Here is a 22534-nt window from a genome sequence, read left to right on the forward strand (position 1 = left end):
AAGTAGATATGTCACGTCCACTTTTATGTAATTTATTAGCCCAATTATACTATTAGCGCGAGAGCCAGCGTGTAACCAACACAAGCACATATTTGTTTACACTACACTTTTTGGTTCAAATGATGGCACACTTTGGTACTCCACAACAGTAAATACAAAATTTCTGGTCTTCCCACATCAGACTCGTACTACAGAAGGCATATTTCCAAATTTCAGGCAGATGCGTGCGCAAAGAGAAGCTGATATCAAGAAATAGTTGAACTAAAGTTTGCATGAGTTGACACGGGTTCAACTCCGGTGAATCCGCAGTACAATCTAACTATCTGATCCGATGTCACAATTTCGCGTTCGTGTTTGCTGGAGCCCCAAGAACGAACTAGCCTTTAGAAGGGTAGGCAAACATGTCAGTGCAACAGCACTGTTTAGGGCAATAGTTCACGTAATGGAGAAAAACAGACTTACGCTGATCCAGGCATGCTTCAGGGCTTCGCAGGCTGTTATCCGCTTAGCTGGATTGACAGTTAGCATGCTATCAATAAGTTGCTTGGCCTCGGTCGTGACCGTGTCCCACTCTGGGGAAGGGTACTGCCGAAAACAAAAAAATGGGATTCCTTTGATGCTGTGAAACTACTTAATGTTCAGGAGAGAAACTGTGCTGACTGGAGCGGCCAAACTTGGCTTCATGTGACATTAAAGCGTTTCTCTTTCATTAAGCCCTCCATACCAATTTCATGGAGGTACGAAGCGCAAAACATTGGACAGTGGCAATTCCATGCACAAAGGAAAACTGGCTACACTGTTACCAACCTCAATATTATTTGTAACTCACAAACAAAACTGGGCTTTCCAAATCCTGAATGAGGAAATAAATGTACTGGCACTGCCATTTACTTCTAACTTTTATTTTTTGAAAAAATGTTCTCCTGAATTTCAGATACAGTAGTAATGAGGTTGGTAACGAGAAGACCACTTTTCTGAGCCTTTCTTTGTGTAAAAACTGCACATAACGCAGCAAATGTGCACCAGTATGGAAAGCATCCCCAACTGCGACTATGGACCAGCTGTGGCAACAGGGCCCCTTATCTGTCAGGTAGACAGACTTGAGGTTCAACTTAAAAGTGACTTGAGTTCAACTTAAAGGCTTTTATCCTCTTCAGCCCATGGCCTTTTCACACTTGATAAATCTCAGGGTTGACGCAAGGTTGAATTCTGGTGACAATTCACACTTGAACATTTTCACCCCCTCACCAACCCTGCATCAACCCCGAGACTGAATTCAATCACAGCTGAACTCAATCCAACCTGGGTTGAAAATTTTTCGTTCTCATTTCTGGGTTTGAACTCGACCTGATAAGCTTGGTTTGCACAAAACAAGTGTGAAACAATGCCGCGTTGAATGCGGCGTTGAAAAATCCACAAATTTCAACCCAGGGCGGTCAGGGTTTCACCAAGGGTTGAGTTCAACCAGGCTGAGAGGCTGAAGTATGAAAAGGCCTTTCATGTTATCCACGCAAAATGTCAGACCACATGAAATACCAACTTGAAACCAGACATGCTTTAATATCCAGACCCATCTTCATGTGCCAGTCAGTAGGCTTTGGTAGGAAGCTCAAACTATGTAAAATGCATTCTTCAATCAACCCTCAAGCTAAACTAACTCTGGCAGAAGTAGGGCGGAAGGGGGAGAGATTGAATTCTACTTGATTTCAAAGCTACAGAAATCAGTGTGGTTTCCCGACTCACATCATAGGATCCAGCCTTGATTTGTGAGTACAATCTGTGTTGGTCTTCATCCCAGAAGGGAGGGTACCCAACTAGTAAGATGTATAGAATCACACCTGCAAAGAAACAACGCCAGGAAAGAAGTGGTTACAAATTCCCAAATTCCCCAGTTTTGTGCTCGTTCAACTATTCATCTCCCATCCAGCATGACAAGCCCATAAGGATGTCCCGAGAATTTTGTTTTTTTTCAAAATGACAAAATGTTTCTGGTTTTGTACCACAGGTACGATGAAGCAGTTTGGAAATTACAGACATTCAAGGTCGTTAAAGAACAGAACACCTGACCTCGCCTGCATTCGAACATGTTCGGTATGTGTGAGTTGCTGTACAACCACACTAATAGGGATGAAGTCATGTGCAAATACTGATGCTCTTGAATAACTTACAAAGTAATTCATTTTAGCACGCACTTGCCAAATAGCGAACACGCCCAATGCACGCTTCATAGTGGGAATGTACATGTACAAGTACACTGTACATACATGTACACCAACGTTGGTTTTTCCTCGTCAGAGAGTTACAATGTACATGTATGCATGGTTATCCAGCTTGTCCAAAAAAGGAAACTGAAGAAAGCTTCCCACGCAAAACATCTGAAAACAATACGTACATACATGAGCTCCTAAACTCCAAACTAACAACGAATAATGAAACTTTGAAGTTTCACAACCTTTGTTCTGTGTCAGTGTCCCAAATACAATCAGAAATTCTGACCATATTGGTTCCATTGGTCACAGACCGAACGTTCCTATTTTTCTAACCATCAGGCTCACACAATAAATTCCACAGCTGCTCTGTAATGAAAACAGGTGCTTCGAGCATTGATCGACAAACCAAAAACTACAATGGCAGACAAATCAACGAACTACATGTACACTTCTCAAAAGAAGTTAAGGAGCACTTTTTATTTTGTGTGTACTTTTTTACACGAGATATTTTACAGCTGAAAATGTGCCTTTGATGTTCTGAAACATTTTTTTCAAACGTTTTACTCCAATGGAAATACATGTTGCTTGATTGATTGGCTGAATGATGACACCATCTGGACAAACAGAAAATGAAAGAACTAGACCTCACTCATTGCTTGGAAAAAAAAATACAACTTAACCCTAACCTTCCCCAACCACACAGAATTAAATAGTAAAGTGTTTAATTCTGTGGGGATACGCCTGGTAGGCCCATAACAGCTGGCTTTTGCATTGGGTTTGGCATAACTCAGAAAAACAAAGTCCAACAGCCTCTGTGCGCAAAGTCCCATATAGGTGTTTAACTTTTGTGAATGGGGAAGGTTAGAGCCAGCAAACCTTGGGGGGGGGGGGTTAGGGTTAAGAAAAAAGGGGTCCTTAACTTTTTTGAGTAGCACATAACCACAATAAGCCCTTTGGCTGGAACAGCACCAAATACAATTGTTTCTATGAACAGGGTAAACTGGGACACTTCTACCGTAAATCTAATGAAACTAAACCTTAAGCATGACACCACTCAAAACAATTTAAAGGGTCTTGGAGAGGAATTTTTCCAACACATGTTTTTTGTACAACTTTACTCCCCTCTTTGTGAAAACTATTTAACATCATCCCTTTTGCGTAGCGTGTTTTAAAAAGTGCACTTTGTTAAACATGTAAAATTATCTGTGCTTTTCTGGACAATTGAGGGCGCTCTCACTGCCATGTCAACCAGAGAAGGTGCTTTGCATTTCACAGGTTTTTTCTAAGAAAATAATTGTGAAACCATAATTTGCTCAATGAGAAATGGTTGCCTTCTAGTTTAACTGCCATGTATTTACACGCTAACTCAGCAGAGTCAAAGAAAAATCTAGCCCAGGAAAATCTCCTGTTTTTTTTTCTGTGCGCACAGATCAAGTCAACGCTGAGGTTTCTTTCAGTGATAGCATCACAGTTTTGCTCGGAAAATATGGGAATCTCCCTGGCATAAAAACCGAGAAAACAAAAATGGGTGGGGTTAACTGAGCCACAAAGATGCCTCAAGGGCTGAGGAGAAACGCATTTTGTAGACCCTTTCGGGCTTCCATAATCCCACATCAGTCACATACATGTAATTAAGCTGATTATTCTCCAGCCAACGCTGACATATTCATGTATCTACAGCAGGCAAATTGTACAAGTTTCTTACCAGAGCGTTTCACCCTTTTTGCAGCAACGTAATTGGGTTATATTTCTCACATTAATGAGTAACTGCCAGTGAACTCATTCCCAAATCAGAAACTGAAAATTTGACACCCTATTTCCTGAAAACCGATGCGGAAGATCTTTCATTTCCGACGCATTTACTCATAATTGTAGAATTAGCAGCAATTTAACCAGTTTTTGTTCCCTTTCAGACACTGTGGGTATCTGATTCACACATACCAACACCTCTGATTTTATCACGTGTGAATTTAATCACAAGTCTGTAAGGGGGGGGCTGTCACATTAGCAGTGTTCCCCTGTTGATTTTTTTTTTTAGATTTTTGCAATGCACTGAGCACTCCGCAACCTGTTCTGAATGTGCACCAGAGTGGGGGTCATAACTGGATTAAAGACCAGAGAGGGGCTTCTGTTTTGAAACAACAAGCAACATTGATTCTGATGTCAGAACTGACGGGTGAATGTTGTCCTCCCTACTTTTCAATACAAAAGAGGATAACAACTTGGCAAGAACATGAAGCGTCCTCATGTTTCATCCACACTCCATTCCATACATGCACAGTACAGCCTGCATGCTTATTCACGGGTAAAGACATCTTCGGGTGTTGAAATACTTGCAGAAATTTATAATCACAGGAAAAAAACTCCTATCGTGACTGGCTCCCTTCACAGCATTTTGGTGACATACAGTTTTGATAGTGTTAAGGAGATACATGTACATGTGTGAGTAATACAGGAAGAGATAGCTTTCACTATGGACGCTTTGCACAGCGAAAGAAATGCAAAAAAATATATACAAACAGGAAATGAGAATGAGCAGCTGGTCATAACAGTAGTTTCGGCGATGAGTAGATGCATGTAGGGCAATCTGGACGAGCAATGATACAACATGCATGGACGGGATGTAATGACTGACTAAAGTGTGGCTACATAGGCTTTTTTTTTAAAGGGGTTCAATGGAAAACGCCCATAATGATACACCTTTAGGGGGATGTTTAGTTAACTGCTAGGCCCCAGAGTTTTAGTTTTTTTCATCATGAGTTGATCAGATATGGTTCTTATTTTTTTAGAAAAGAGCTGCACATTAATTTTTTCTCACTCAGTAAATTATTTGTTTTGGTTTTTTTACAAAAAAGAATGTGGTTGTCAGGGTTCTGCCCAGGATGGTTTTAGTGCCGGCAGGACTATCTAAGCGGAGCGCCACCATCGGTTGGCGCGGAGCGTACCAGAAAATTTTTGGAATCTAAAAACCCACAGATGGCCGGAAACAGTACTTTCTGGGTGTTTTCAGCTGTGTATACACAGCCTAGAATTTGGGATCTCATGTCTGAAATTTCTGAAATTTAATAAAAAAATTGAAAATTTGTAATTTTGGTCAACTAGGATGAGGTGATAATTTTTGACGGGCAATTGAATTAGAAAAAAAAGAGTAGAAATAAATATTGATTTTATTCTGTAAATCCCTTAAATATTGAATTAATTTCTATCTCTGTGATGCCCATAATTTTTCATTGCTATTCAAATCATTTTTCATATTATTGTGTGTGTTAAAAATAAGGCGAAACATGCAAAATCTTGGCGGAATATTTTCCTTATTTTCTTTGTAAGAAAGTTCGTACAGTATGCATATGGGATAACAACATTCATAAATGTGTGCAGGGATTTTCTGAACAGTCATTTTAAAGTCTACATGAACATAATGTAGATTGGCCATTTGCTTTTCTGACACATCTGGCCATGTGTCACGTGCATACTGAGCGCGTGTATCTTGCCATATGGAACTCGTTTATGGAAAAGGCAAAATCATGCTGTTACTTTTGAATAAAAAAATTGCGGAGTTAATATTTTCACCGTGGGATAAACAACAATTAACGAATGCGGTGCGATCGTTGGTTTAAAAAACGATCGCAGTGATCGTTTTATGCAACATCGAGCAGAAAATACATGCACCGAATGTTGCTAACCGTGGTCGGCGCGGCGAAAAACAGTCACGGTCGATTGTCAGTTTTGCAAGTACATGTAAAATTGTTTTTCTGCCAGATTTTTAAGTGTTTAAACGAAGTGTAAATGGGGTCATTTGCAATTTAATCTTTCTGAAAGTTAAGCCAAATTTTCTTTTCAAGTTGTGGAACTGGGTGAAATGCGGAACTGGACAAACAACGCTGTACATCATGGAGAGGGGGTTTTCCGATCTTCGCGCACTGAGAGCGTTGCATATGCAAGCCTATGTGTGGCCTTCCAACCAATGGAAAGATTCGTTACGCACTGTACACGTGCATTGCGCGTAACAAAGCCTCCTATTGGTTCATGTTAATATTTGGTCTAGATATGTTGCATATGCACGTACGTGGGTGCGCGCGCAGACGATATGCATGGCAGTGCAAAGTGAAATTTACGAAGAAATTTTACGGTTTCTTCACGATCTTCATATCTTCACGATCGATCCCTCGACCAAGATGCTATTTTATTTGGGTTCTTATCGGGAATACGTGCCGGTCGGAAAAGTTGATTTGGCAGATTGTGGCGGTCGGCAATTCTGCATGCCGGTCGGGCCCGACCGGCGCCGACCGGCAGCGGCAGATCCCTGGGTTGTGAACCTATCATTTCGAGGAAACGATAAGGCTAAAATACGTAGATAAAGTTTGCAGAGTTCTGAAGCATCAGGTTTAAAGAATTACATGCAAGTTTTCACGCAAGGTGACTGAGTATTTGTTGAATACTCTGAATTTACAAACATGACAAATGAGTTAAATCAAGCTCTTTAACAACATATTCCTGTCAAGCCAGCCGCGATATCTTGAATCAAATTGTGACTTTTGGTGTCCCACACTGCCACGCAAAAATGACAGAATACACGTGTAAAGCCTGGCACTTGCAATAAAATGACAAAAATCTCAACGTCTACCCACATTCGTAATATTTTAAGATGTTACTACACTTTGCAAATTTCGCAGAAAAGTAGAATCGACCACGAATTCAGTTGGCCTGTCCGTAGCACTTCATTGACAGTGGTACACCATTGCTTGTGTCATTGGTGCCCCTTGGAGGGTGTGGAAACTGAACGCAGTGGCACACATTGCTTGTTCCTTTCTGTCAACTTCACCTGTTATTTTATATAAATCAGCAAACAGCAGAGCGGGAAACAATTTTGAAATTTAGGCTGGTGTGCCCCAACTTGGGGGCATGTGGCCAAGTGGTTAGGGTCTGTGGATTCCAATCATGAGGTTGGAGGTTCGAATCCAACTGCTGGCAGTATGTTGTGGCCCTTGGCAAGCCACTTCACCCCTGCTTGCCTCTCTCCACCTAGGAGTATAAATGGGTACCAGTATTAGCTGGGAAGCAACCTGTGATGGACTGGCATCCCTTTCTGTCATTTCATGCCAAGGAAACCGGAGATAAACAGTGGCCTGATGAGCCAAAATGGCTCAGACCAGACTTGCTTTTTGAGGTTCCAACTTGGGCCCTTTATTCATGTCTGCGGTGCAACCCTTATGGGCACACGCGTGCACACTTTATTTCCGAGGGACACGGGCACATGACGAGAGGGGGAGTGTCTTGCAGACAGACACATCCCATGGCTAGTGACTGGATTCACACCCTTGACCCTCTCTCTCTCTGTTTCATGAACCCTAATCTGCTGGGTCCCTCACATGCACAAACCAGAGCAGGCGAATGGTGTCTTGCATTGGCACAGCGCCATATTACAGCGGGCCTTTCTCAAAAACTTGAGGGAAAAAAAAATGGACGCAATCTCTGACCCCTCTTCCATTCTGTGATTCAGGCAAAATGAAGATACGGTCAACTCTGGGCCGAGACTATACAGTTTTGTTACCAGAAGAGTGCTATGGGGAAGGACAGAGTCCCTGAGCAGTCCCCCTCCCCATCACCCCCAGACCCAGCTGTTTTAACTGTGGAGTGACTCATGCTGAGGTGGGCTGTTCCAAGCAAGGGACCTTAAAATCAGGTGAAGCCAATGACTTTAATACTCTGAGCTTGGTGTACGGTGTGAAGTCCATGTTTTTGAAGTGTACATGTTCATGTGGAGGTTTGGCTATACTAAGCCCACAAGGAACCATGAATGCAATATACCACGCTGCTAGTTAGCCAAACAAAAAAAGGTTTGCAACATTTTCACCATAGTGAACTTTGACAAAATGCTCTGAGATGTCAAATTAGCATTTGTATGCACTGTCGCACTGGGAAAGTAACAGACAGTTTGTTTCCACCTTTGTTACAGAGGATGAGCACAGCAGCCATCTTTCTGGCAACAGCTTTTGTGACGGAAGGATAGCACAAGAGGTCTACTCATGAGTATCCATGTGGAACAAAAGCTCTTACCCAAAATGTGACTGCCGTGCACGGCCTCTACTAAAACTCACCACAGGCCCAGATGTCCACGGGCCTCCCGTAGGGATCCTTCTTGAGAACCTCTGGGGACAGGTAGCCTGGCGTCCCAGCGAATCCTGCCACGTGAACGAGTGGAGGAGGAAAGATACAACCCAGTTATGAAATGCACGTACCGGAAGGTGTACAAAACTAAGAAAAAATGCCTCTGCAGGGACGGCCTGCAATGTGCTTGTGGATGCTTCTGGCTGCGACTACTCTCTGCAGTGTGCTAACAAGGGAGCCACTCAAAAAACATACCTGCATTAATACCAACATTGGGGAATCAGAAAACAGTACTGCAGCGCCTACGCATGTATATGCACTCGATGCGAGCACCTTGGCGTAAAGCCCCTCGAACAGGTTAGGTCCAGGTTCAGAGTGTAATTTCTAAGCAAGTTGCAGCCAAGTAATTTGGACACGGTTTAATTTATCGGTTTACTACTAATGAGGACTATGCCTGCCCCCCCCAAAAAAAATCCTTCCCCCTTCCCCAGAAAAACCTGAAGAAGCCCATGTGAAAGGACACACCAAAGTGCATACACAACTCAGATCAAACCTGCCTGTATAAAAAAAAACCTTCCCAACAGTCTCAGCTTGGTTGCACTAAAAAAAACCATGACACATCTGAGGCAATGGGCCAATATCAAGTTCCTCTCGGAATCCATCACAGCCCCAGCGTGCACTCTCACATTCAGACATGCTTCCAGCACCCCCCCTCCTTTCAGCGTTGAGAATGCAGATGCGGAAACCAGAAACTACCCACATCTCTTTCAGTCTCCTTGTTCGGCTGAGACTCCTGTCTTCTCGGTAAAGACAGGGGCTCAACAATGACAGAGAGACAGGAGAAAAGGGGCAAAGTGATGGCCGGTTTCGATAAAGGTATCACTGAATCCAAGCAGGTGTACCCCCTGCAAAATATCATCCAGGAGGATTAGGAGAAAGGTGGCATTCCTGTGGTTTTGTGGAATGGAGTCTGCGGTCATGAAGTATAACAATATTTAAGGATACCCTGAATAAAGACTCCCTGTGGTGTTTTCTTGTCATCACGGTGTCGCTTGACATTACGAACAGGCCAGCGCAGGCACGCTGTGGGGTTTTACAGCGTGCGGTTTTACACATGTACATATTAGATGTCCTGCTGGAGAACAGAAACAAAATTATGCAGCATGCACGTGTCTCCAGGCCTCAGTCCTCCAAAATCGGCAAGTTCTTGGAACAACTAAAATGTGTCCCTTGCAGGGGTGACCACTGCCTCCATCCCAAGTGTGCATAGTATGAATCCTCTGGCAAATACTGTGTGAATGAGGGGCAGTGAAGGTGATTTCCAGTATGGTCCGAGCTGTTTGACAGCAAAAGTTATTACGCAATTGAAAGGCCCAAGAGAACTGCATGGGCACAGTGAACCAGACACCAAATATGGCAGCTACCCACTGTGGGCCACACGTCTGTTTTGGTGTATTTACACCAAAACAACACTACATTACGTAACACTGCAAGTGATTTGCTACAAAAAACCTGGCTTTGTGTTGCATTATCCAGTCAGAAGGCCTCACTTTACTGAGCGATGAAGCTTGCTCCAAGTGGCTTCTGACAAGCAAGCTGAGTATGTTAGGAAATACATATTTGTTTAATTTTTTTTATTTTCTTTTTTTTTTACAAATGGTTGATCTGGTTACCGGTATATCCAAAGCATGATCCCATGCTAGGGAGTGAGCGGGGGCCCGAGCCAACATCACACAACACTTCGCCGGCTTATACTCATTTCAATATAATGTAATTATTGTGCGTAAATGTAGCTGAACATAATTAACTCAAAGTGTGGCCACAGACCTTGACACACAGTGCATTCTTCAAGATCAGCCACGATATTTCGTTCATAAAGCCTCGACCCTTCAAATCCTCCGCTCAATTTGGGGAGGATTGGGGTGGTTTGGGGGAAGGTTTTGGGGTGAAGCACTCACCGAACCATGCCGGCTGGTCACCCTGCAGCTCGATGGCCAGACCAAAATCAGCGAGCTTGACGGCAGCGCCTTTTGCTTTGCTCGCAAGTAGTAGATTTTCCGGCTGAACAGAGGGGGAAGAAAACAAGACACAAAAATTTATATAAAAACTACTAATGGCCTTTCTTCGCACAAGTCTAATTGCGACATTCTGGTAGACGACACTATTTACATATTGCACACTGACGTACAGTCCATACTTTTCAAAAAATGACAAGTGGCATTTTACGCAAACACACGGAGAGTCACAAAGCTAACTTGAAGAAATGCCAAAAGCGATGTCATCAAACTAGGAATAAAAGAAAACAGTCACCAGAGGTGAAACACACACACACACCACCGCCGCCTTGAATAAACTGAATTCTGCACGTACAGTCTACTTTGCACCACATGAACATACTGTCCATGTATCAATATGGAAGGCTCAAGTGTTATGCTGTTTAAAGCTTCGTCCAACATGGGTCGTTCCATCCGCGTACGCACAGAAGTCTGCGTGTCAGGCAGCACTGATAAGCCTGTTTACACACAGGTACAAGTCTATTAAAGGGTAATGCTTATGGGCCCCGGAAAGAAAACATACCAAAACACTACTCAACATCCATTCTGTACGTGTTCACATCTTTAAATGTTGGTATCGATTTGAAATTAATATGCAACTGTAGAGTGCACATCACTAAGCACTGTCTGTCTCTCTCACTGACTGTCATGCATAATGTAACTCAGGTAATACAGGTGCAATTAATGAGGGTATTAAACTGCATCCAATCCTACAAAAAACAGCACAAGACAAATATTTGCAGGTCCTAACCATGGCAACAGTTTTAATTTTGGAATTTTTTTTCCTAGTCTCTTGCAAGTAGTCCTTCTTCACCGGCATTAATGCCTCTGACATTCACGACAGCCTCCTGATCAGACCAACCGCAGACGGGTGAGCGTCTATTTGAAACTAATATGGAGACTTAAGGAACCAGCAAGAGGGGTTGCCAGGGCAACCATTAGGCTGCCGTGGCAACCTGGTGCAGCTTTGGCTTTCTCTTCCGTGTGCTGCCAGCGGACGAGTGCGGCTCATCACCTATTAGTATGCCATACATCATTATCTCCTTTTCCCAACCTCCCCCCCCTATCTTTTTCCCCCTCCTTTTAAATCCCCATCTACTCAGGGCTCGCTATTATGCAGAATGGGAAAGGATTGCAAGTGAACAGGTAAAAAAAAAAACCTCATCGGGCAAGGCTTTGCAAGGTGCAAGGACAGCACGCGGAAAGCGAGAAGAAAAGAAAAAAAAAATATCCTGTCTTATTTGCTGTCGCTTTCCAACACTACATTTAAAATCCACTTTCTTTGGTGAGCTGCCGCCAAGGGGCTATGAGAGGTCAGGGAAATGGTCGGGGAATAAATTATGGCACGAAAACTACATGTACAGATCAAATGATGAGTGGGTAACCATAGAACATCAGCAAAGCCCTGTTTCTCCCCCCCCCCGCGATCGCGCGAATGATTACGGGCAATTCTTGACCTTGTTTAAATCCCAACCGATTAGACGACGAATTGAGAGATGATTGAGATTTTGACGATGTCTGCGCAGGTATCGTCAACAGATATATACAAGTGTGGGTCCTTGCTCCAGGATATATGTACATGTATGTAGATGTACGTGCACCAGGCCTATCGAGGGGAAAAAGGCAGGGATAACACAAGCTGTGCATGGCTTGCGACTGCATTCTGGTCAGCTCTCTGCAGTAAGAAAAAAATGTATGAAGACCGGCCCAAGTGTGGCATGCCAGATCAAACACTACTCCCACACACTGATCTATTTTTGCGCACACTGGCTTCCAGCGAGCGTGTACTATGACTTTATGATTCTCTCCTGCATATTTGATTCAATTCTCATTTCTAAAATCGTTTGAAAGTGCCTTCAAGCAAGCATTCTTCTCTCTGAAACCTCAGGTTGATATGAAATTCAGTAATCATTTCAATACTTCATTTTCACACATGCAGAACTGTACAAAAATAAAGATGGCACATGTACACACAGATCACATTTAGCACATACAATTTTACTGCTAAGGTAAGTTGTTTCTTTGGATTCACATTTGAATGTGGACTCTCATTCTTCACGTTTTTATACAATAAATGCAATGCAAGTTGTTAGTTTACACGCACACTAAGTGAACAAGGATACCAAGTGGAAAAACGTACATGTACCATTCAAAAATTCATTGATTACAGACAAGATAATGTGCACGAAGCAGTGTTCTTCACAGCTGAAAATTACAGCAGGGGCGGCATACAATGCGAGCGCGGAGCGCGAAGCCATTACGAAGTGGGGTCCGGGGGGGCATGCTCAAGGGCCCCGGGAAAATTTGGCTTCTAGATGCTCTGTGGTGCAATCTGAGGTATTTCCTGGGCACTTTCTTCTGACTCCTTGAACCAAATTTGCTTGTGGTAACGATTTGAAATGAAGGCAAGATTGTTATCGGGAGGTCATTGAAAATTGATTTTTTTTCTGGGGCTTTTTTTTTTTACTAATCGGAACTCGCCATCAAGCGGATGGTTTGGGGGTTACATGTACTGTATGGACGTAGGAACAGCACGAGTGGATGATGTACAGTCGTTTCCCTAATTCCGGATCTCAAAAATAACTCCATGGTCAGACTGCTACCACAAAATCCAATAATTCTAATGAAATATGGTCACTCGTCCACCTCCTATAGTGGAAAAACTACAAAATTATTTTCAAAATCTAAGCTTTTCTGGTTCTGAATTGGTTTAATCAGTTCCGAACAGCAACAATTTTTTTCTCGTACAAAATGCCAAGCAGAGCCATTATAGCAGCTGATTTTCTAAATAAGAATTTCTTAATTTTGAGAAAAATAGTTCATGAATAACTATTAGTAAATTATAAAGTGAAACTTGCATAAGTTTGTTCATCTGTACTGCGAGCAATCAGCGACTATCCCCCGTGCTGCACAGTTGACGAACCCATTACGTCACATACATTGTACATGTACATACTACATAACATTTCTGTTTACGCCCGTGCACTGACATTGTAATCCACAACTTGGAAAAAATGTGCATTTACTTATTGGCCAATTTATTAAAAAGCAAGAAACCCCAAAAGTCATTTTGATTAAACATACATTAGATGCAAAAGTTTATAGGACTGGTAACAAAGTAAGAAAAAAAGTATTAGGAATCACACATACAGTACGTACCCATCACGCTGTATTTTTTGGGTCAATTTTTGACAAACCGTTCAAAAATGTCAAAGTTCAAAACGGAAATCTAGCTGGCAGAAAATTCCTTTTCTAGACGTTTTCTGAAAACAAAATTTTGTACAAGAAGCTTACATTTGTGACCTGCTATGACATAATGAGAAACCATCCCCAAATATGACTTTTTGGGATATGCATATGAGAAAAAAGAGGAAGGAATGGGCTTTCCAGTGATACCACATTTATACACGTAGGCAACTCTGCTCTGAAAATACGATGCCAGAAAGACAACGGGAAACATCGCTGTGGTCAAAACAACTTTTCAAGAAAAATGGCATTAAAAAAACACATGCCAGTGCTGCAAACGTTAGCCATGAGGCGTTGTGTGAGCTCCATTATCGTTCTCAATCTAAATGACCACAGCAACATTATATTTATGGGCAGCTATTGCCATGAAATAACAAATTAAAACTAAAAGAATGTCTTCAAACATTGTTTCCTGGAAGTTATATTGTTATATTTTTTGGAAAAGGAGAAATGGCAGCAAGAGTTTTGTTATCATGAATTTCTGTTAACATCGGACAGGCTGATGTTGACACTGCCTCCCGACTTTGTTTCTATATTTTGGAACATTTCTTTTCATGTTAAAATTTGTAGTACCTCTTAACATAGACGAATAAGAAGTTAATGTAACTATGCTTATTCAGTCAAAAATCAGCCTTTCTATATTGGCAATAAAGAGTCATATTCTTTGCTAACTGAAAATTCTGGCACTTCAGAAAGCTGTCGTCCAGCCAACCCATCAGATCTTGCCTTCAATACTTTCAATCAGTTCAATGTACATGCACATGCTGCTGGTGTCTCACAAGCCGATAAGCATTGCCTTGAGCAGATGACAAGGGTGTAATACAGTGATTAGATAAGATACATAATTCCAGCTGGACTTGGCATAAAAGTCACAAAGGGTTGCCCCTTTTGGGTGGTCAAAAATCGCACGTTTTAAGCTTCATGATCGTACATCCATGTACATGTACACCATGCCAATGATCATGTAGCGCTTTGTGTACGTGTACATGTACACAGCATCGTTTTCACGTGAGTACGTACGTATAGTCGTGCTACAGCAAAGGTATCTTTTTCATGCACATGTAATGCATGCTGATTGGATGAACGAAGCGCTTGACACGTATCCAAGTAAACAATGCTGACCCTGCCAAACATTTGAGTAACAGGCGACTAATCAAAGTGCTCAATTTTGCTCACGCAGTTTCATCGCATTTCCAAGTAGCTGTAGTTGCGTGGCGATCCAATCGTGTAGCTTCTTATTGCTTACGTAGGTATAGCTCGTGAACGAGAATGATGTGCATGTAGCTCACAGTCCAAAAGTAACCTTCTCAAAGGGCCGAGCAACGCATTGTGCACGCTGTCTCAATAACAACCGCGTACGTTGTAAATGTATGTCTGTGCATGTACTTGTAAACACATGGATTTCCTACTATGTGCAAGCATACATGGCAGACGTTCACATGAAATGGCTACACTGCTTTGAAAGCCATTCAGGGGATGTGTTTTCACTGCCGTGATCAGAAAAAAGTGTCTGCTGATGTCACTGATGGTCACTGATGGTATATGGATGTTGTCGCGACCTCAGTGATGCCTGTATTGCATCGTTGTTCTGACCATGAGCAAAACAAAGTTTGGAGTTGGTCCATCGCCGGTTCAAAAGGACGGAAATTAAGCAGCCATTACTGTTGTCTCCAAAATCAGTGAAATATGTATCCCCACTCTGTTGTTATGTACAAGTACATCTACATGAACATGCAATGAATTAAAGTGGGTGTTTTTTCTGGAATTCAAGAAGACAGAGCAGTAGCACAGAGAATCTTGCCAAATATTAAACCAAAATGACCTTCGTCAACAAAATGTTTTCTGCTACCTTATACTTTGTCTCTCGCTCTCTCCGACTGGGTGAAGTAACCATTCTGATTCCACGCTTTTGTGAGCCACCTGGTACATGTTCCTGGCTAGTGTCTCAATGTCATTAACATATTTCTGGTCGGGTGTCATGGAAAACACACCCTGGACTACTTGAAAATCCCGGCAATGAGCATTCACGGGAAAAGGTGCGAATGCTCACTACATGTACGTGTGCATGTTTGCCTTGAACACACATACGGAATGGGTCATTCTTCATAAGTGTGACAAATTTATGTCCCTGTAACGCCTGACTGACCTGTGTAATTTGATATGGAAAAAGTGGTATTGTTGACATATGAGTTTCATTTGTTTGGTGGGTAATTTACATTACCATATCACTCTTGGTGACTAGAGAATGAGTTCTAAATTTACAAAATCATATATGGATGACAGATACCAATGCCCCCCCAAAAAAGAACCCCTGTCGAATGACCCATGTACCGGTACATGTACATTGTAAGTGCCTTCTATCACTTGACACTTTTAAAAAGTCAGGTAAAAAGCGACATGAGGATGGGTGAAATGGGTGGGGCTGGGTTTAGTGTGGGTGGGTATAAAGGTTGGGGCAGGGATGAGATGAGGGTGTGGTAAAGTTGGACATGGTTATCTAGGGTAGGTTAGGTCAGGTTGAGTTCAACTGACAAATTTACCTTCAAGTCTCGGTGTACTACGCTATTTTTGTGGCAATGATCGACACTCTCTAAGATCTGTTGGATGCAGTGGCTGGCGTCTGCTTCACTGTAGTATTCTCTGGCGACAATGTCTTCGAACAGTTCACCACCAGTAACTCTGGAAGTTCCAGAAAAATAACTTGAGTCTGTGCCAACCAGTGCCCATTTGCACAAACACGGAATACGCTGTAAGGAGAATGGGTTTCAACCCTGGGCAATTCCAGAAATAAGGGGTCCCAAAGTGTGACATTTTTGTGTCCCTGTTACATATGACCTGTATTATTTGACATGGAAATATCACCGGAATTGATTTCAAGCTACATGTATATTTATTTGGCAGGTAATCTGCATTAATTCATCACTCTTGGAAATTAGAAAATATGTTCTGAACTTACAAAATCACATATCAGATGTGACAGGGACACGAAAACAAAACAGACCCCTCATTTCTGGAATTACCCCTCATTAAGGTTGCACATGCTGCACATGTAGGGTGCATGTAGAGTGTAGGCCTACTAGTACATGTAGGTGTCTGAGTGGCATTTTAGAAGGCAGAAGTGAACACCAGAAAATTAGCTGGCCTCAAATCTAATTAACCCTTTCGGTCTAGTGGCCCAGATACATGCATCGTCACTGACAACACAAATCTCAAAGGGTCCAGGCAATGAAGCGCTGACACACACATTCTCAGCAACCTTTTACGCTTTGCCGGTGCATGAATACAAGCCAACATCCTTTTGGGGTTAAGTGTGTGGAAATTCAATTTTTTTTTTTATCAAAGCATTTAAAATTGTCCATGCTTTTCCAGCCAACAAAGGCAGTGTTGCTATGACGTCAATCAAGGGAAGACGCTGCTCAGTTTTTACATGTGGGTTTCCTGTACAAATTGCGAAGCTAAAATTTGTTCACTGAAACATTTCTGAGAAAGGGTTAGTCGTTAGCTTACTGCCATACACACAAAAAGCAATGCATCACCAAAGATGAGGACATTAACCCTAACAGTCCCAAATACTCCAATTTCAATACGATTTTACATACAACCTAAAGGGTTAGGGTTTTTTAACAAAAGAAGATTAATGCAGGGTTGCAACTTGGACTTCGACAAAAACAGAGGAAGCTTCAATCCTTGCAAGACTTTGTACAATTTTTTCAATTTTCAATGGCAGGAGTGTGAAGTGAAAAATGAGGAAATCGGCTGATCCCGGGAGAAACTGCACGCCTGGTAAACGAATCAATTCAACAAATTCAACATTGAGGTTTTCTCCTTGGAAAGACATCACAGTTTCAAACAAAAACATTAGCATCAGTACCTAGAGCCAAAAAAGCACTAAAATACCTCTCAGAAACCGCTAAACAAAAAACGGAAAATGAAACAATACAGTGCATTTTCAAGAACTGTGATAATATAAAGACGATTGAACATCCCGGGACCAGTCAATCTGAGAAGCATAACTGCCTGTAAAGTACATGCTACATGCCAGTCAAGTATTGTCCCTATTTAGATAAAGGTTATTCCTCACTTGAACCTCCCCCCCAGCTATATATCATCTCATCTAAGTCAACGGCTCTTGGGAATGACTCAGGAGATGTGCTAGATTGGTTGAGCAGTTTCTCTAGGTCTTTTCTGTCCTGCACAATTATAAATTCATGTCCGAGATCATGCATGATGTAACTGCACCTTACGCAGAATCATGGTCTGATAAAAGACCATTCCTGCTGTATTAAATTTTGATGTGGGTCCTGGTTCTGTATTTAAAAACTGTCGGTGGTTATTCAGGGTCGATGGTAATGTTTGCCCAGGGTCAAAGAGGCGCGAAACTCGTTTCCTGGCAGCTACATATCGACAACAGGAAGTCAGTGTTATACGTACGATATCAGGAAGTTGGTGTTACACGTACGATATCACTGGTGAAACCATGTGATCTTTTAAATAACTCTTTGGCAAGTTAGCCTATTCTCCAACAGTGGTAACTTTCAGACATCCTGACATTTCTTCTCACAGGCAAAATTTGTCACAATGGTACAGTGCGTCGCGAGAGGTGACCCCCACCAGACATCTTCTCTATGTGCCACGGACGGAAGCATATCACCCTGAGCCGTCATCCATAATTTAAATCCCATCTACAAAATCATGAGACATGCCCCTGTTTTTTTTTTGGGGGGGGGCAGTGCATCCAAAATAGATCTAATAAGAAAGCACGAGAGAGACACAGAGCGAGAACGATATCCCAGGGTGGGAGATCTGCCTTTTCGCTTGGCCCGGGAGCTGATGCAAGCGCAGACCCAGATGGTTGTCGGGACACGCATGCTTGAGCAGGGAGCAATAAGCCATTGGACCGACCACTTGAATTCCTCATCCAAAGTGACTGTTAACACTGCAACCAATTTGGAATGAGGCTGCAACTTAACGACGATCTTTCCGACCGATTAGTCACTCTCTTTTTAAGGTTTCAATCAACCACAAGTTAACTTTCAAAATGTGTTTGGGCAATGTCATCATATAGATTTTTTTTTTCAACAAATGGGTCTTCTTTAGGTTTGTCTTACTTTTTTTTCTTTAGGGAGAGAGTTATGAGCATCATGCGTGTTTGAGAAACATCAATCATTTAATGTAGTAATAGAATAATACATTGTGTACTCGGGGCCTTATGAGCAAACCCATTCTTCTCGGAGAGCAATGCTTTATGAATGCTCGGCAGATTTAGTAATTAAAACAAGGCGCATTTTATGAATTAGTTTATGAATTTCCGTATTCATGTTCAAAGAGAAAACACACATAGGACCGGTATCGTTTTAGAAAGCATTTCAGAAAGGCAGAAAACTCAAGGGCCTGGAATATCTAGTGGTGTACCAGGTCATTGAGCTTTTCTGGCTCAAGACATATAGAGTCATTAGGTCACACGGGTTGGGTCGAGTCACCCACTTGCCCACCAGTCAGGTCAATTTTTTTGCTCAAATCAATGCTATTTGAGTACCTACATGTAACATGTAAACACCTAGGGTGGTTGCTACGTACATGACCAGCAGTTATTTTCTATCTTGGCCTCTACATGCACGTGCACAGGTTCATGTACTTAAATTAAACACGTACGAGTATGACCTGGCTCTTGTGGTGCAAAAGTCAATAGAACCTTTGCATGGTAGCCATCTTCCAAGGCAGTTTTTTTGTTCCACAGGGAAACCTCCTTTGTGCAGGACAAAAACACCGGCCTGCAAGATGGCAGCCTCAATATTCTCACTGCATGCACTACCTGTAACTCCATCGAGTCACTCTGGTATCCACAATGTTCAAACAGAAAGCAACAGTATCATACTTACAGGTCAAATACTAGGTAATGAAAATTTTCTTCCGGAATGCTGTCGTGCAGGCGAACTGAAGAGTAAAACAGGATAAAAGAGATGTCAGTTGGGATTAAAATGCCAGACATGGGCAGCATCAGCCAAACATTCGGTACGTGGTACGTGCTCAAGTCCAAATACATGACATGTGGGGTACTTACACATACATTTTCAAGGGTTTCACGAGGGATGCAAATTCATGAAAAAATCCCCAAGGTGCCGTCCAACGCTGTACAAGACACAGCAGCCAAACGGGGAAATGCCACTTCAGTTTTTACGAAGCTCTTTCGCGAGTGAATTTCTTTAGCGGTTTGAGTGATTTCAAGCCCCCCTCTCGTATGGGCAAGATTTGCTCACGTGCAAAAACAGGGTAAAATTTCAAAAAGCTGGCTGCAGCTGCTGATAGATCTTACTCCACAATCTGACTCAACAATGTAGCTACCTAAATCCAACACTGTAACATGAGTAACTTTTAAGTGGCAGACAATATAATAGACGCAATTTAGATGAAAAACACTTAATGTAGAGCTTGCCCTGCTGAGGCCACGTACATGTATTTGTCAACTTGTAAGGAAAAGAATAATTTATCAAAAGTAACCCCTAGCACCCTTCAAAATCCATCAAGAGGTTTTGGAGGATTTTGCAGGATTGGAGAAGGTGCATGTACAGCCAGGACTTAGTTACTTTACAGTTACCTACAGCCTCGATGCCCTTTAAGAATTACAGCACAAGTACAAAGGATGTTCCTTTGGCTTCCTGCTGGTGGGACCAATTTGGTCACATTAAAGTGGCCACTCCCTACTGCCTCAGTCCTGTAGAAATCCTGGAGAGACCTCCAGGTAGATTTTGATAGATCTGGCCGATGAGAACACCCACTCAAATCTTCACTGGTAGCTGCAAGTTACACAGCAACTAAGCACTCCAGAATACATTTGATAAGTCTTGAAACAACACGTACCGGTACAAGTGGATTGGGAAAGATTCAAAGTCTGAGGCGTGTGTGAGCAACAACACCACGTCATGTGCGCCAAACAGTGATTGAATTCTGTTGTTTTCTATTTTTGCACTTGTTGATGTGTATGTTGCCATGTGCACGAGAACACGTACACGGCATGTCTAACATTGAATATGGTACATGTATAGTACTGTATACATGTATGTCCAAGCAAGAACATACATGTACATGTAGCTACAGTGCCGTAGCCGGGGGGGGGCATGGGGACACGTGCCCCCTACGAATTCGCGGTGCCCCCTTCCCGGTACCTCCCCACTAAAGAAATGGATATTGAACAAAGCTAACAAAAGCTTGCCCCCCAAAAAAACACACCACTGAAAGCTGGTGCCCCCCTCCCATAAGAGGCCAGTGCCCCCCTTGTGACCCTCCCCACCAGTAAAATCTAAGCTACGCCACTGTGTAGCTGCTACCCCGAATGTGGGAACTCACGAAGATAATCCCTTGATCATTTTCCCTAATCCCCACAAAACCCTAGATCAGTATGGATTGGCAAAGTGTAAATAACGGTACCTGGACTTACATTGGACCATGACAGTGCATGCAAATGGTATACATGTACATTGTGAATATGGAGTCAGGACAAGAAGTTTTCGAGACAAAATTGCATTGTGCGTGTACAGAAAGTCAGTTGCTGGCGACAATCTACAGCCAGGGGGCAGTAGTTGGGGTGTGGAAAGTTGCCTCCAGACCCCTTACAAAATCAAATCATTACGTACACGCAAATGTAGTTACCAGCACCTGGGAGGGGCGACCTTGGGCTTGATGCGACTAGCATTGCCCTTGCAGTGTCTTTATCGACTGGCCATACTGACGAGTCATGTAGGAACCTCTGAACCACCACTTGATATACCGGTATGCTCCAAGCAGAACATGTTCCAGACGCACTTATCATATGCACATGCACACGTGTCAGACTTTTGTGCAAGCATGTCGGACTTATATGTACATGTAAATCGCGACAGTGATGGAGTGGAAAACAATTGGGCAGGGCTTAATGGATTGATCTGTTATCGAATAATCTAACAGTTATTTTCAAAACAGATTACTTTAGCTGAGGTAAAAATCCACTGAAATGAAAAGGGGGGGAAAATCAACTTTTTGTAGCAGAATTGCATTCTAAAAACTAATGGTTCAAGGCGTTAGGATCAACTTTTACAGTAACCAGGTAACGGCAGCCGATACATTCATAAATGCCCAGCAATAAAATCTGAAAAATTACATCACCTTCCATTCTTTGTTTATATTTTTCAAGTTTCATGGAAGCTTCCTGGAACTGTGTCAGCAGGAAGACCGCACATCAGTTGGACTCCCAGCCTTCTCCAGGCAGACGAAATCACAAACATGCCTGTTTTGCTCTGACTTTTGTCCGGATTTTGAGCCACATATTCGTTCAAATGGAAGGCTGAATCCCCGAATATTCAGTGTGTCAATTTTCAGATCTAGTCAGATTTCAATTAATGTGCTGAACAGAAAGCAAGGTTGTTTCCATCTTTCACGGCTGAAGGACACTTCACAAACTGCAGAACTCATGCTAAATCTTTTGCACATGTAACACTGTTTCTGAAATTTGTACCCTTGTGGAGATATGGCTTTGTTTTCCAGTACTTATTCGGTCGTGTGGGAAACAATGTTTTCAAAATGCTCCCATTTCAACATGAATCACTCTCCTGGACTGAAATTTCGACCGAATGTCCCTTAAATGGAACACTTCAATTTGCGACGGATTCTTACACATTAAAAATTTCTCCTTTTTGAGCAATTTCCAAATATCAGTTTTGTGAAATCCTTGCGGAGACCTAGTCGCCTTTAGAAATTCCTTGTGGAGACCTATTCAACCCATTCCTCTGGGTCTCCACAAGGCACCATATTTCGGCACACATACATGTACATAAACGTGTACTCAAGTACTTTTGTATTCATACTCATGGAAATATGTTTATTGACTACTGACTACAACACTGCATTCCTTGTACAAGTGCCTGAGAATGAGTACTTCATTCC

The 22534-nt window shown here is 42.3% G+C and overlaps 2 protein-coding genes across 25 annotated transcripts in view; both read right to left on the reverse strand.

Moving 5' to 3' along the window:
• LOC110977564 (calcium/calmodulin-dependent protein kinase type II delta chain-like) overlaps window positions 1-22534 on the reverse strand; it is an 89337-nt gene that overhangs the window by 32551 nt on the left and 34252 nt on the right. For all 24 annotated transcript variants that reach the window (XM_087129745.1, XM_087129741.1, XM_087129744.1 and 21 more), the window contains exons 4-9: window positions 19498-19552; window positions 16159-16297; window positions 10277-10379; window positions 8309-8392; window positions 1744-1838; window positions 463-585 (exon numbers count right to left, since the gene is read on the reverse strand). In XM_087129745.1, coding sequence (XP_086985871.1) covers window positions 463-585; window positions 1744-1838; window positions 8309-8392; window positions 10277-10379; window positions 16159-16297; window positions 19498-19552 — 599 coding nt within the window. The remainder of the gene's footprint in view (window positions 1-462; window positions 586-1743; window positions 1839-8308; window positions 8393-10276; window positions 10380-16158; window positions 16298-19497; window positions 19553-22534) is intronic.
• Window positions 1772-22534, reverse strand: part of LOC110984473 (carbohydrate sulfotransferase 5-like) — a 253387-nt gene continuing 232624 nt past the window's right edge. The window contains exon 8 of the mRNA XM_087129715.1: window positions 1772-7232. The gene's annotated coding sequence lies outside the window, so the exon portion shown is untranslated. The remainder of the gene's footprint in view (window positions 7233-22534) is intronic.

This window comes from Acanthaster planci, linkage group LG19 (assembly GCF_054643075.1).
Source record: "Acanthaster planci isolate LZ-2023a linkage group LG19, COTS_SCS, whole genome shotgun sequence".
NCBI lineage: Eukaryota > Metazoa > Echinodermata > Asteroidea > Valvatida > Acanthasteridae > Acanthaster > Acanthaster planci.